This window comes from Poecile atricapillus, chromosome 1 (genome assembly GCF_030490865.1).
Source record: "Poecile atricapillus isolate bPoeAtr1 chromosome 1, bPoeAtr1.hap1, whole genome shotgun sequence".
In the NCBI taxonomy this organism is placed as follows: Eukaryota; Metazoa; Chordata; class Aves; order Passeriformes; family Paridae; genus Poecile; species Poecile atricapillus.
Genome location: NC_081249.1, coordinates 106,500,016 through 106,514,148, shown reverse-complemented (window position 1 = coordinate 106,514,148; position 14,133 = coordinate 106,500,016). Strand labels below are relative to the sequence as shown.

The 14,133-nt window shown below is 38.6% G+C and overlaps 1 protein-coding gene across 1 annotated transcript in view; it reads right to left on the bottom strand.

Annotated features, from left to right (window-relative positions):
* The window catches only part of ROBO2 (roundabout guidance receptor 2), a 438,169-nt gene that overhangs the window by 22,833 nt on the left and 401,203 nt on the right, over positions 1-14,133 (bottom strand). The window contains exons 23-24 of the mRNA XM_058829219.1: positions 10,126-10,386; positions 6,619-6,833 (exon numbers count right to left, since the gene is read on the bottom strand). Of these exons, the coding sequence (XP_058685202.1) occupies positions 6,619-6,833; positions 10,126-10,386 (476 nt within the window). The remainder of the gene's footprint in view (positions 1-6,618; positions 6,834-10,125; positions 10,387-14,133) is intronic.

Here is a 14,133-nt window from a genome sequence, read left to right as displayed (position 1 = left end):
CTCTCCTCCACCAGCTGTTCTAGGAGGGACCTGTCATGCTGGAAGCATGTTCTTGCAGGGACCTGAGTTTTACTGAGATGTCATGACCCCACCTGGATTTCTGCATCCATTTCTGGGGTCCCTGGCATGAGGCAGACATGGACCTGTGTTCAAGTGTGTCCAGAGAGGAGCCACAACAATGATCAGAGTGTTGGAACCCCTCTTCTGTGAAGACAGGCTGGGACAACTGGGGTTGCTCAGCCTGGAGAAGAGAGGGCCCCGGGGTGATCTTCCTGCAGCATTTGAATATATAAAGTGGGGTCATTCCAAAGACAGAAAGAGGCTTTCTGATAAGGCCTGTAGTGACAGGACAATAAGCAAAATTTTCAAACTGAGAGAAGGTTTAGATAACATACAAGGAAGAAATTCTTTACCATCAGGATAGTAAGGCACTGGAACAGGCTGCCCAGAGAAGCTGTGGATGTTCCAAACCTGGAAGTGTTCAAAGTCAAACTGGATGGGGCTCTGAGCAACCTGGGCTAGTAGAAAGTGTCCCTGTCCATGGTAGGGGGATTGGAACAAGATGACCTTTAAAAGTCCCTCCTAGTCCAAAACATTCTACGTTACTTCTGGTTGCCAGAAGCAACTTTTTATATAGAAACTTTTTCTAACTGCTGAAGTCAACAAAACATCCTGAGAAATGCACAGCACCCACAGCTGTGTGTCACCAGGGAGCTAAAGGCTAAATCTCTGTATTATTTCTACTGATTCCTGAGCTATTCAGTTTTCCTGCATAAACCATTTCTTTTCCCCACCCAGCAAAACCTGCAGCAGTAAATCCCGTTTTGCTCTGACCTGCAGAGGTGTAGACATTGCCCAGAAGGCACGGCAGTGCTGGAGCCCAGCCCGGGCACCTCAGGCCACCACACAGCTGTGTTAACACAGCACACGTGGTGACTGCTTGTTTAAAGGCATCCACTGGCCTCTTGCTTTCCAAATCAGATGCACATTTGTTTTTCTCTGAATAAAGGCAGAATAAGAGATGCTGACGTTCCTTTCAGATCAACTGTGCATTTTGAAATGGGATGAAACAGGCTTTTAGTGTCTCCTTTACATGCAGCTCACTGTGTGTTTTCCAAGAGCACATTTGAGTTTTTACGCTTTCTGGCAACTGTAAATTTTACTCTTGCTGACAGCAGCAGTAAATGCTTTATGCAGAACAAAATCAGCTCTGTGAAAAGTTGAACTCTGTTTTCTTGCTCCATAAAATATCTCTTGGTGCTAATGCAAATAGAAAGCTTCTTTGCTCTCAGGGAAAGGTGAGGGACACAGAGGTGCCAGCTTCCAGTAGACCGCATGCTATTGCTTTTAGTGGCATTTGCTGGCAAAAAAAAAGCTATTTTTCTTTGTAAAGTGTACTGTTGCTTTACTTAAAAAATAATAATAAAAAAGTCTAATGCACCTGTGAAATAAAAGCTGCTCACAACTAATCTGGCACTTCTGAGAGTTCCATTAGATACTTTTCTGCATCTACCAACCTCCATGTGCTCACTTCATGTGTTTTCCTTTACAAGAACATCCAGCACATATTAATGTTAAGCCCCTGTTCCTCTGCAGTTTTTTAATGGAACAGGGATAGACTGCTCATGTTTCTGAAGTGTGGGTGACATCCTTGGGGGCTGATGCTACCTCAGCTGAAATCAGTTCCAGAATTCTTTTAGCCTTTGTACAGGAGGAAGGTATCATCCTCTCTTGGGTGTGTCTGACCACTGTCATGATTGCACAGCAAGAATGCCCACTGATTTTGGTGGAAGTGAGGGAATAGAAAGGGAAATTGGCATTGTACCATCAGAGTAAGGAAGAATAATATAAGTGTTTGAATTCAGAATCTAAATATGAACACACTTCCAAAAACTAGACTTTGGTTTTTACTTTCTTCCAATATAAATCTCCATCCATATATTTAAATGTATACACCTGAATAAACCTCTAAGTTTTAAATGTTTTAAATGTTTTATTTTTGGGCAGAAAAAACTAAAAAACCCATAAAAAAAAAAATATATATATATATATATATTATAAACATTAAATATATATAATTTATAATATAAACTCATAGATATTCAGCACTTCACAGGTCCAACGATAATTAATGACCTTCATAAACATCTAATGAAAAATGAATTTATGTCACTTAGCCATATTTATTTCTGTTTGCATTCCATCCTTCTAGATTTTTAGGTTTCCATATTGCTGAAAGGCACAAAAAAATCTCAAATTTATTCAAGCTGTTAGAAAAGAAATGCACACAGAACATTAAGTAGTTGCTCAAATGTTGCTGAGCAGTAAAATACTATGATAAAGTGGCAACTTGCTGTGTCTCTATTACTTCTTCAGCACTAAAATTAATTTATGATCAGTCATCAATTCATTTACATGTCATTTTATGCTAAATCTATCGTTGCTGATGAATGCATATCCCTAGATCCATTAAGCTGGAGTAAAGTCTGTGCTTTATAATATGACCCTGCTAATTGTTGCATTACCATTTTTATGAGATACAAAAAGTATCAGTTTCCTATTTTCTGAGCACATATTTAATCCATGAAGCACATTCTTCCTATTAAATGCAATCTGTCTAACTGCTTATAAAATAGAATCTTTTGCAATAGGTATCCCTAAGCAAATCAATACAAATATTGAGCTCTGCCATGGTAAAATATGGCTCATGAAAATGATATTGTGCAGTTTTTGAGAATTATTCCTTTTGTGCTCAGACACAGTGTATGAACAACTTTTTCCATACAGGCAGTGATCAGTGAGTCTTTTAATCAAGACCAAAACATGTCAAATAAGGGGTATTCTTCCTTGCTGAGCTACACAATCTACAGAGATTTTCATAATTTAGATCAATATAATTCTATTGAAAAAAAAATTGTTACCTATTTTTTGAGGCACTGTTTAAAAGAACATCTCTCTGTTTATATCAGTTTGTATCAGTTAGGTATACGAGGTCCTGCAATAATTTCCATTCTAGGTAATGAGTCAAACTCTTCCCTCAGTCAAAAGGCACCAGGACTGAAGATACAACAGATCTCACTACCAGCTTCACTGGGGCTGCAGGAGGAAGAGGAGATAAGGAGAGGGCAAGGAAAACCCCCAAACCATAACACTTTGACCTGAAAAAACCTAGGCTTTCTCTTAGTGATTTCAGTGAGAAGCAAATTTATTTCTTCTACAGTCATCATATGCAATTAATTAAATCTATTACAGTGGAATAGGGCAACAGACTTTTGGTGGCCATTTGTGCCATAACTCTGCACAGCAATTAATTATAAAGGCAAACATTAAGCAAGAGGGAAAAAAAAACTATTTCAATGTGTCTCTGAAAGCAAAAAATAATCCTAAATAATTATGAATTAAAAGTCAAGCGAGCAGAAATTTTACCAGTGTTTTTTGGTTCTTTGTATTTTCTTTTTAAGCAGATTCAGTGACTCAAAATCCTAACAAACCACACTGGGAATGGAGCAAAACCTTGGCTTTAATTTGATATTGCATCTCACAAACGTGCAAATCTAAACCTCCCTCCTTGAGTTCTCTTTGTGATATCTGGAGAATGTTAAGATACAGTTCCTGTGCACTCCTCCTTTCTTTTCACTTTATTATACATGTCAACATTATGTCTCTGCCACCTGCAAAGAGAAAAGCTTAATAGGGCAGATTAAACCCTTGTCTGAATCTTCAGTTAGCTGTGACTAAAACTCAAGGGCCTGGAAGACAACTTGACTTTTAAACAGTTTAAAGGAGCAGCGCTGTGGTGTCAGAGGGATTCAGTAGTTTGTGCTTTGGCTCACCCAGTGCCAGTGCTTCCCCTGGGAGAATCCCACATTTGGCGCTGCGGGAAATCCTTGTTCTCAGCTCAGCCATGAAGAACAAAGCCCCATTCCAGCCCAAGAGTGGGTATCTTTGAGGCATTGCTGGGGCTTGCTAACACTGCAGGTTGAGGAACCTCACCCCGCTCCCTCCACAGCAACTCTGGAGGAAGTCTGGGCCAAGGGATGTCAATTTAGATTTCTCACAAACACTCAACTCCCAGGGCACTTCAGAATGAACAGAAATATTGCTTCATCTGGGTCAGCTGTTCTCATTTGCCTCCACTTTCAAATACATTTAGAGAAGAGAAAACATGATCTATAAATTCTTAGAAAAATGCTGGCTGAAGTAACCAAGGGCTCTGAGAAGAAGCAGCTTATGTATTCTCAGCACAAGAAGGAACAATTTAGTTGTTCTACAGTATTTTAAAAGCAATCAAATTGAAGAATGAGAAACAGCTTGGGAGCAACTGAAGCAATTTGCTATACACTCCTTAACACCATCAAACACAGCCTAGAAAAGTTAACAGAAACAGATAAACGAAAATTAAAATCGTCTTTTGAAAAACAAAATTTGCTCAGCTATAATAGGCAATATCTTTCCACCATTGGAATAAAACAAGTCCAATACAAACTCTTCTAAAATCAAGGTTTTATCCATATAGTAACTGAGGAATAGAGAAGCAATTTTGTTATATGGATATTTTGCCATCTTACAGACCCTTTATGCTAACACTGGGTGTACTTCTGTAAGGCCATCATTCTTTAATTAAGTCAGTCTAAATGTTGCCTAAGTGCTTTAGGGGCAGTCTATAATTTTGCTTCCCTTCCTGCAGTGCCAGCACACACCTTGTCATGCAGTGAACCAGAGAAAGGAATAGATCCAGCTAGTTATTAAACAAGTAAAAGAAAAAGCAAAAGAAAAACCTTAATTTTCAGCTGGACGAGGCCACATGAAGTTAGTGATGGTGATGACTTAGAAGTGTATTTAGATCACCTTAAGTATACTCCCAGTCTACATTATCAGATTCTGCCCAATTTCTCCCAAAATACCAAGAAGCCTCTAACACTCCAGTAATTAGACATTTAACACTTCAAAAATTAAACAAGGTTTTAAAATATTATAACAAGTTTGAAGGTTACTCATAAAATGATAGATTTTAATAAGCACTAAAGTTTCAGATTGGAGCAGGAATACAATTCCTTATTTACTCTAGGGAGGGTAGCCCAAACTATTAGGTGAAGACAGAAATGTGGAAACATTCATTTTCTGATTTACAGATACATAAGCATTGCCATAGTAATATATACTAAATGAAAAATGTATACCAACCTTTATTTATTTATTAATTGCTGTTCCACCAGTGCAAAATTCTTAATGAATTGCTAACAGAAAGGCTTCTGAGCCACTAGTGAGAGATGAAAAACTACGCAGAATCATAGCCTGAGGGAGATTACACTAGAAATTCAAGCAAAGTGAGTTAACATACTCATGCACTAAAAACTTAACCTTCTCAATTCAGGGATTTAAACTTTAACTCTATGGCCTTCAGTTGCATCTGGATTTCAAATCGCAGCAGCACAGATACAATTCTTAAATCTTAATTAGACTGGCAAGCAGTCTGGCTCTAGGGTGAAGGAAAACCTGGAAGGTGGGATTAAGGTACACACTATTTCACTCAAAAAGGCAAAGGAAGAAAATTATTGATGCTCCATCACTGTCATATTCCTGCAGTGTTTTCAGAAATCAATCTTTAAGTATGAGTGCAAAAGCCTTGGAATTTCAGAGGCCCAGACAAAGATGGAATTCAGTGCTGCTGTGGTAGGAAGTTGTTCTGAACAAGTCTCCCTTAATGTAAAACCAACAATCAGAGCTGCTGAGATCACAAAGTGAAGCAGCACCCACTAACGCTGTGGCACGGGGGATATTTGGGTCTCCAGCACACCTCCACATTATGGACACAGTACATTGTACAGAGGCCCTAGTTCAACCTAAAGAGAACTGCACTGCTGCTTACAAAAAGTACATGAGGTCCATATAAAATCTGTGTTTTTGAAAAACAGTGTCTTTCATTGCCTACAGCACCACCAACAGCAATTTAATTAATTCAGATTCCATGCATTAGTTTATTGTAGCAGACCTTTCTAGGTCCCCTTTGATGATGATGTAGCTTTCCAAGGCATGCAAAGGACAGAAAGAAGTGAAGGAAGGAGAGTCAGAATTATTAAACAGATTTTCTAAAATGGAACAATTACTGAATTCAGCAATACAATGTTCAAAATACACACTTTCCTATAAAAATGTTGTATTTACTCTAGAAATAAATATTGTGCTGATCTAGCTACACTTACTCTGAAGTCTTTAACTTCCTTGTGTTCATCTGGGAAAGCATTTGCCCAGCAGAATATCTAAAAGTGCTTTAAGATAACATTTTTATGGTGCTCCTGATTTATGAAATATATATTGCTAAGCTGAGGTCTTCCCCCTCCTTTTTATGTAACTGCCTTGCTTCTCTAGTAGAATGAACCTTTCATGAAAGCTAGGATATAACTGAATTTTCTTTCAAGTCTTTAAAGCTTTTTTAAAATTCATGAATTTCCTTATCATTTTGCAGCAAAGCAAAGTATTTAAAAATCCTTCTTTAACTTTAGCATTAACATTTTAAATGTTACAGAAATCAAGTGGAATAAATTTTCACTTAGAAAGAGTCCAAATGGTGATGCATTTTACTGGTAGTAACAAGTTGGTGTCACTGTGTTTGGTTACCTGTCACAGAGCTGTCTAGGTTGTCCATACTGGAGCCTGGAGTATGCTCTAGACCTCTTAGTGGCCTACTGATTTCTACAGTTTCTTCTTCAATATCGTCCTCATCATCATCATCATCTGGAACATCTGTTTCCAAATCTGAAATAAGGTTTCCAGATACGTATCCTAGGGGAGGGACTGGAGCCTGAGGAGGTTGTGTATTGCTTTGGATGTGCCTACACAAACAAACAGGAAAAGTTATCAGAATGGATGAGGCTTTGCAGCCCATAGTCAATAAAACACAAGCCTTTCAACAAGTCCTGAAATAGATTTACAAAATGTGCTTGGTTAGGCCAAAGCCAAGAAAAGTCAGTTCAGTTATTCACCACAGCTTCTATACCAGAGTGTCTGCACACTTTCCAGTCTTAAATAAAAAGAATAAAGATTAAATCCTCTAGGATGGGGAAGGTCAGGATTGTCTTCCCACAATGAAGAGCGATAGACACAGAGGCTACAGAAATCAAGTAGGAAATCCACGGAAAAGCACAATTCTGAATCCCAGCCTAGCACATAAGTGTCTCACCCAATATTTCCCCTTGCAAATCACACATTGAACCAAAGTTAAATCTCACTCCTTCCACTTAAACAGATGCAGTGCCTGAAGCAAAAGTCACCCTAAAGAGGAGGAAATGGCCAGCAGGACAGAAGAAATTTTCGAGTCCAATGAACCCATCATCAGTGAGGCCTTTTCATTTTGCTTTATTCCAAGAAGTTTAATTGATTTAATTGCAGCAGTATTAGGGCACGCATGTGTGAAATTACTGCATGCAGCAATCACATAAAACAAAAAAAAAGAAAAAAAGAAGACAAAAAGAGTACCCACAGAATAGCTAAATGGCCAAAGGCAAGCATGGGATTCAGAGTTTGAGAGAAAAGAACACCATCAGCCTTCAGAGCAGCATTCCGCACAGCACAACAGGTACACAGCAAGCTGTGCCAGGGGAGCCAGGCATGACTGGCCTTGGCACAAAAGCATGTACCACGCTTGAAATTGCTAACTTAGGCACGTGGGAATCCTTGGGTGGCTCTGCATGAGGTGCCATGACCTGATTTGAATCGGCAGCACTCTGGATGGGATCCAGGATTCTGCTGGTCTCTTGCTTGGACATCAGTAAAACTGAAGAAATTACAATTGTCACCTGTTTGGCTCCTAGCTATAATACATTTTCAGTGGAAACTTTGTGCTGAATTATTGCCTACATGAATGAAATCTCGTTATCCAATGAGCCTTTTTTTAAATTTTCATCATGTAAATCTATCAGATATGAGAATGACATGGTAAATGTTGTGTACTACTGGTAACTTTCTCCACCTCAGTGTAGGTTTTAACTTATTGCTTATTCTGAATCTAATTTCCAGAACAAGTGCTCCCTTTCTGACATACAATCCCCTTCTGATTAACAGCTATTGAACACTTTTCTGCCTGGACACCAGGTTTTTAGTGTTCTACACAGTGTTCAAAACACTGGGGCACTGAAGGGCACTACCATCTAACTAACCCTCAATAAACAGTGTGATTAGCTCCTAATCAAGCAAAATGCTTAAGTATACGTTTAATGTTAAGCTTGTGATAGAACAATTGAAGTCAATTTCTCATGTACTCATAGTTAAGCATACACTTAAGTGATTTGCTGGATCAAGGCCATAATGATTATGTACTTTTCCAGTAATCTCTAATAGGCTCTTTCTTAAATTCCTAGCTGGCTGATCTCTATATTTCTCAGTTGCTTCTCCCACAGTAACCTATCTGACAGGTCTCATTTTGCTGTTTAGTTTTCCCTGCCTCTACAATGGACAGGTTAACTTTGTGAAAAGAAGACTAAAAAATATTCCTTCCCAGTCAAAACAATGGAGAACTTTCTACTAACTTTGACTAGTGTGATACATATCCAGCCAAACAAAAAAAAACCAAAAACAAAAAAAACCACCCAAAAAATCTATGTCATAAAAATCACTTTCAGCACTCGGCCCAATACCCAAAAGGTATGAAAGAAAGGTTATGTCCTTGTTAATTTTTATTTTTTTTTTTTATTTTGGAGTTTCAGGCTCAATTACTGTGACTTTACACAAGAGCAACATTAAAATCTGTATAATCCTAAGCACATTACAAAACTTCCCAATGAATTTTCATCTCTCCAAAAAGGGAGCAAGACCTTTCCTGCCAGCTGCACGATGCTTTGGTGCAGCATCCTGCTCCATTATCCATGCCTGAAGTGGTTTGGAGGTTTGGAGGGCGTAGGAAGGGTAACAGCTGCACAATGCAGCAGCGCCTGCCTGTGCTGGCAGGGTGTGCATCTGTGTGCTGGCTCAGAAGCCAGTACCTTCAACAGGCCAGGTCTAGCTGCTGCCTGGGATTTGGGTCTGTCCCACAGGCAGGCTGGGCTCGGTGCTTGGCAGCACAGCGCTGCAGCAGGACCGAGGTACCCTGTTGATTGAGTGCAGATTGCAGACAAGCCCCGAGGCTTCCACGGTGTCCAGGGAAAACAGCTGGCTTTGGTTTGGCACCGCCTGCCTACCTGCCTGATGTATTTATGGGAGCTCAAGCTGAATAACTTGGTGGCTTTATTTACCAGGGAAGAAAGGCTGCTCCTCTGCTGGCAGAGTGCCATTCTGTAACTAGCTCTGCTCTGCTCCACTGAGAGTCGCGGGCTTTGTCTGGGTGGAAGAGTTGTAAAAGGACAACTGCTGCTCAGGGAGCATCCAGGAAACAACTGACCTTCACCATATTCCCAGCCTGGTGCAGTTGACAAGTTCTTTTTCAGTCCCTGAAGAGATTGCTTCTGTTTGTTTTGTAGGGGAAATGTTACTGTGGTATTTGCTTGCTCTTCCTTTAAACAGGCATAAAGCACTCTGAAACACTAGATGCGTCCTGTAAATACTACAAACTTGCTTTCTGCTGTTTCTGGGTTTTTCCTACGAATTAGAAATTCTCATGGTAGTTCAAAGTAAAGAGATGCAAATACTTCATTCTCATGTGACACAGTGTAAAAGCTGCCACAATGCTATTTCAAGAGACTATCATTATTTTTAATCAGGAATTTAGAATCTTAAAGTTCTTGAAAATTCTAAAAAAATTCCTGTCTTTTGCTAGCCTGAAAAGAGAGTACTCTCAACTTTATAAAAGATGTTAGGACGTAGACATTACTACTTAGCTGAACATGTGCAAAATTTTGGAGAAATATGGTTTATACATATTTTAGACAAAATTTAGCATATTACCAAGTATTATGATTTAAAAAACACATAAAGACACGTAAGGCCTTCCAACTATGGGTAGAATTTTGCTCTTTCTTCTTCCATTTTACTTCTTTGGAAACGTAATTGAAACACTGTTGAATAGAGTCATTATTTATGTCAAAAAGGAATGTGTTGTTGTTATTATTATTATTATTATTATTATTATTATTATTATTATTATTATTATTATTACATTTCCCCTGATCACAGGTGACCCCTCCAAACATTTACCATGTCTGCTTTGCTATATCAAACTGGTAAGCCCTTGTTAACTCATCAAGGTGAGCTTGAAGCATTGGCTGCATCTCCTCTCGTGGGGAAGGCGTGAGGGTTGCAGTCGACTGTTGCCCAAAGGAGATGGCAGGAGATGAAGCTACTCCCCGGACAGGAGGTGTGGGGACACGATCATCATCTTCTTCAAGCTCATCCTCCATGCCCTGATGCAGGTAGGTCTGAACTGGCAAAGGCGGACACCAACCATCACTGTCATATCTAAAATGAAAACCAAATAAACTTAGGGCATATCAAAACTCATCTCTGCCGCACAGTAGAGGGTGTAGAGGGTATGCAGGATTCTTGCTACAGCTGGAAACCTTGCACACAGTGTGTGTTCTAAAATTTCATGAAAATAGGGTCATAATTGCTTAGATTGTCCTTACTGAGTCAGTTTAATTTTTCCCATAACAGCTAAGCAACTTGAGCAAGATATGCAACAGAAGAATTACTGCCCCATTATCACATTTGTTAATGGTGATTAGATAATGTTACACCACAATCAACAACAAAAATGAACTAACTCACTTCCAGGATCATTAACGTAGGAGAATGAATATTGACCTGGACATGAAAAGAACAGCATTCTTAAAAGTCAGAGCAAGCTTTATGTAGTAGCATTCATGCACTTATCTCACAGAATCCCAGAAAAAGCTGAGTTGAAAGGGACCCACAAAGATCACCAAGTCCAGCTCCTGGCCCTGCACAGCACCACCCCCAAGAGTCACACCACAAGCCCAAGAGCATTCATTATCCATTTACTTCCATCCTCCTTTTTATCTGTCTATAAATTTACCATTTGTTTCTGCTTTGGAGTTTAAATAAAAAGCTACACTTTCCTCATAAATTCTGGCCTTCCCACCCTGCAGATGGGTATCTGCTATGATGTGCAATACATCCATGTCACAGCAGCACTGACCCCAGGCATATGCTGTGTCACAGCACCAGCTGATAAGGTACATTAGCACACATGTTGACAGCTCTGCCAGCACCCCACCTCCTAGCCAGTCTGTACTGGGACTTACCTAGACAGTGCTACATTTCTGAACACTTTCAGCACCCCTGCACAAAGAAAAATTAACCACTAGGAGTATTATTGAATACCAAATTTTTCTTTCTTCAGACATAAAGGGCATCCTGTTGGAGTTTGTGGTTTTTGTTGTCTTATACAAAAGGTGTAAGGGGTGGTGCTATATCTGATCAGGGCCAGAAGCAAAAGCTTTTTATTTTATTAACACTGCTTATGCAAGTTTTGCCAGCAAGTCAATTCTTTTCAGTCTGTATTCATCAGAGGATCTTTCAATTCAGTGTTGTATTACAGCACCATCCTGGGATGCTGTCCCTTAGAGACTCTGGCATCATTCCAGGTGGATAGGCCTAAGTGACTGTGGTCATTACCTCCCCAGAGTAATTCCCTAATCTGAACACAACTTCAGTTGTACACAGCTTTGCTGACAATCACACCACTCAAATCTCAAATCTCAACTGTCTACTTTTCCCATCTTCAAAACATCCAGTCAGGCATCAGTCCCTTGAGCATCAGCACACATTTCTTCTTAACTCCTGGTGCATTCCAAAATAACTCAGGATATACAGTTGCTCTTTTTTGTTGCTCTTTTTTGTTGCTTTTTTTTTTTTTTTTTTTGCTTTTTTTCTTTCCCAACAAGCAACCAGACAACCACAAGCTCTCACATCTCCCTCACTGTCAAACCATCACACACTCTATAGGCCATTTCCCAAGCATCATCTAAGTCACTTTATCTTCTTTCCACCTTCAAGAACTGCTGACAAGGTCCTTTTCTCCTGCAATGCAGGCAGGCAATGCATTTCACTCTACAGTTAATTTCTCAAACCAGCTTAAAAATACTCCTTTAAAGCTTATGATTTGGAAGGAAGGATTTACCAATTTCCCAGAGAAAAATGAATTACTGTCAATTTTCTCAAGTGTGAAGCCAGGTTATAAAAAGGCTGGGAACACTGAGATGGAGAAGTTGCAAAACCTGTATTATGAACAGAACATTTACTTTTAGCAAAACCCAAAGATTTCTTAAATAAAATCTTTCTTAAACTACTTTTTCCTTATTCAGAAGTCTGTAGTCTGTTTGAATGCACAGATTCAGGACAGCTAAAGCAACCTGACCAAAAGTCTATAGAAGATATATCTGGTAATTCACACTTACATAAAATTAAATCTCTATATACATAAATATAACCAGAAATAGATACACAAACACATATGAGCACAGAAGTGAAGATAAAGGCTGCTTTTTAACATCTGGCCTTTAGGAGAGGTTGAGTGATTGATCATTACCATTTTCATAACACAGGCATTTAAGAAAATATTACATGATACACATTTATCCTTAGCAAACAATTAAGATATGATCAGCTGTAAATTGTCGTTCCAAACAATATTTACAGAGGACATTTGCAACCAAGGCTGAAGGAACCATCCTAAATCATGGTGCTAAAAATGTGCAGTGCAACAGTTCTTTCACTTTTGCTCTCTCAACCTCGTGCTTTGCTATAATGCCTTCTTCTTTAAAAGGGACGGGGAAAAAGACACTCCCTGGTGACTTTCCAGTGATGAATAAACGATCTTTGGATGTGCTCGCCTTCTGACCTTACTCGCTTCAAATCCCCAAATGTTCAGCTTGATGGCAAAAAGCTTTTTTAGTAAAGAGGTTTCTTAGTGAAAAGTTTCTGCACAAGTACCCTATCTTTACCCAAATTTAGTTTGAAATGGAAAACAGCCTAAGCCTGAAGTTCAGGACACTGAGATTTAAGATTTCAGGTACAAGAACCTTTGTCTTCTTAATGTAAAGTGTCTGAAAAGCCGTAAGACCTAACCTTCATTTTAGAGAAAAACAAAATAAAACAAGCTATCCTCCATGAAAAAAAAAAACCAAAAAACAAACAACCCAACAAAAAACAAACAAACAAAAAAAAGCACCTAACAGATTACATAGTAACTACATGTCACATAAGTGATACAGTTACAGAAACATTTAGTACAACCATAGTGATTATTTGCCACATCCCTGTTCTTTTTCATCTTCTGTGTAAATCTAATGTGGTGAAATTGCAACTTTTTTCAAGTACACTATTGAAATCTAAGTGGCTTAACTCCTTTAGCAACCTCTGATTGTGATTTCTTTATAATTAAGACCCTAATAAGTTATGGTTAACAAACATGAGTCTATATTTTTCTAGTAATTTTATGATATTGTCAGCACTTCTATTCTATAGTAATCTTTTACTATTAAAAAGCCCAATTCATTACACTAATAGATTTGTTCCTTCAAAATATAAAATAAAGGTGATAGATATAGGCCACATTCTGTAAAAACTGTGTTTCATTACAAATACTGTTGCAACAAACGAAGCCTCCCTCCCTGGAACTCAGCAGAAAAGACTTTAAAACAAAATGTACTAAAGCAAAAGTCCTTAACTTTCCCTAAAAACAGACAGTAAGTACAGACAATTCATTATTGACATTCAGCAGCTAATATCCCATTTTGAGGTGCAATGAATAGCAAGAAATAGAAATAACCAAATAACAATATACTGCCTGCCTTTACTGGGTTGGCTCAAGATCATGCATATTATTGGTGAAAAAACAAAGTAAAAGATAATGAGTAAGAAATGAGCATTTCTTTACTGTCAAGTTTACATAATATCAAGCAAAATCATCTCTGAAAAGGGTGGGAAAGGGAGCATGTCATCTTGGGAACGACTATAGGAAAAGAGAAACTTAATGGTACAGAAAACTAAGTGTATTTTTTCCTGTGATAGGTTAAATTAGGTGTCTGGTTTTTTTTATATCACTTGCTATTTCAGATTATCTTTTGCAACTTAGGAGTCCACTAGAGCATATAAGGCCACTAGTGTTCATCTCTAGTAAGCAAAACTAGGTATCAAATTTTTGGAGTTTTTTGGTGATAATCATGCCAATGAAACTCACAT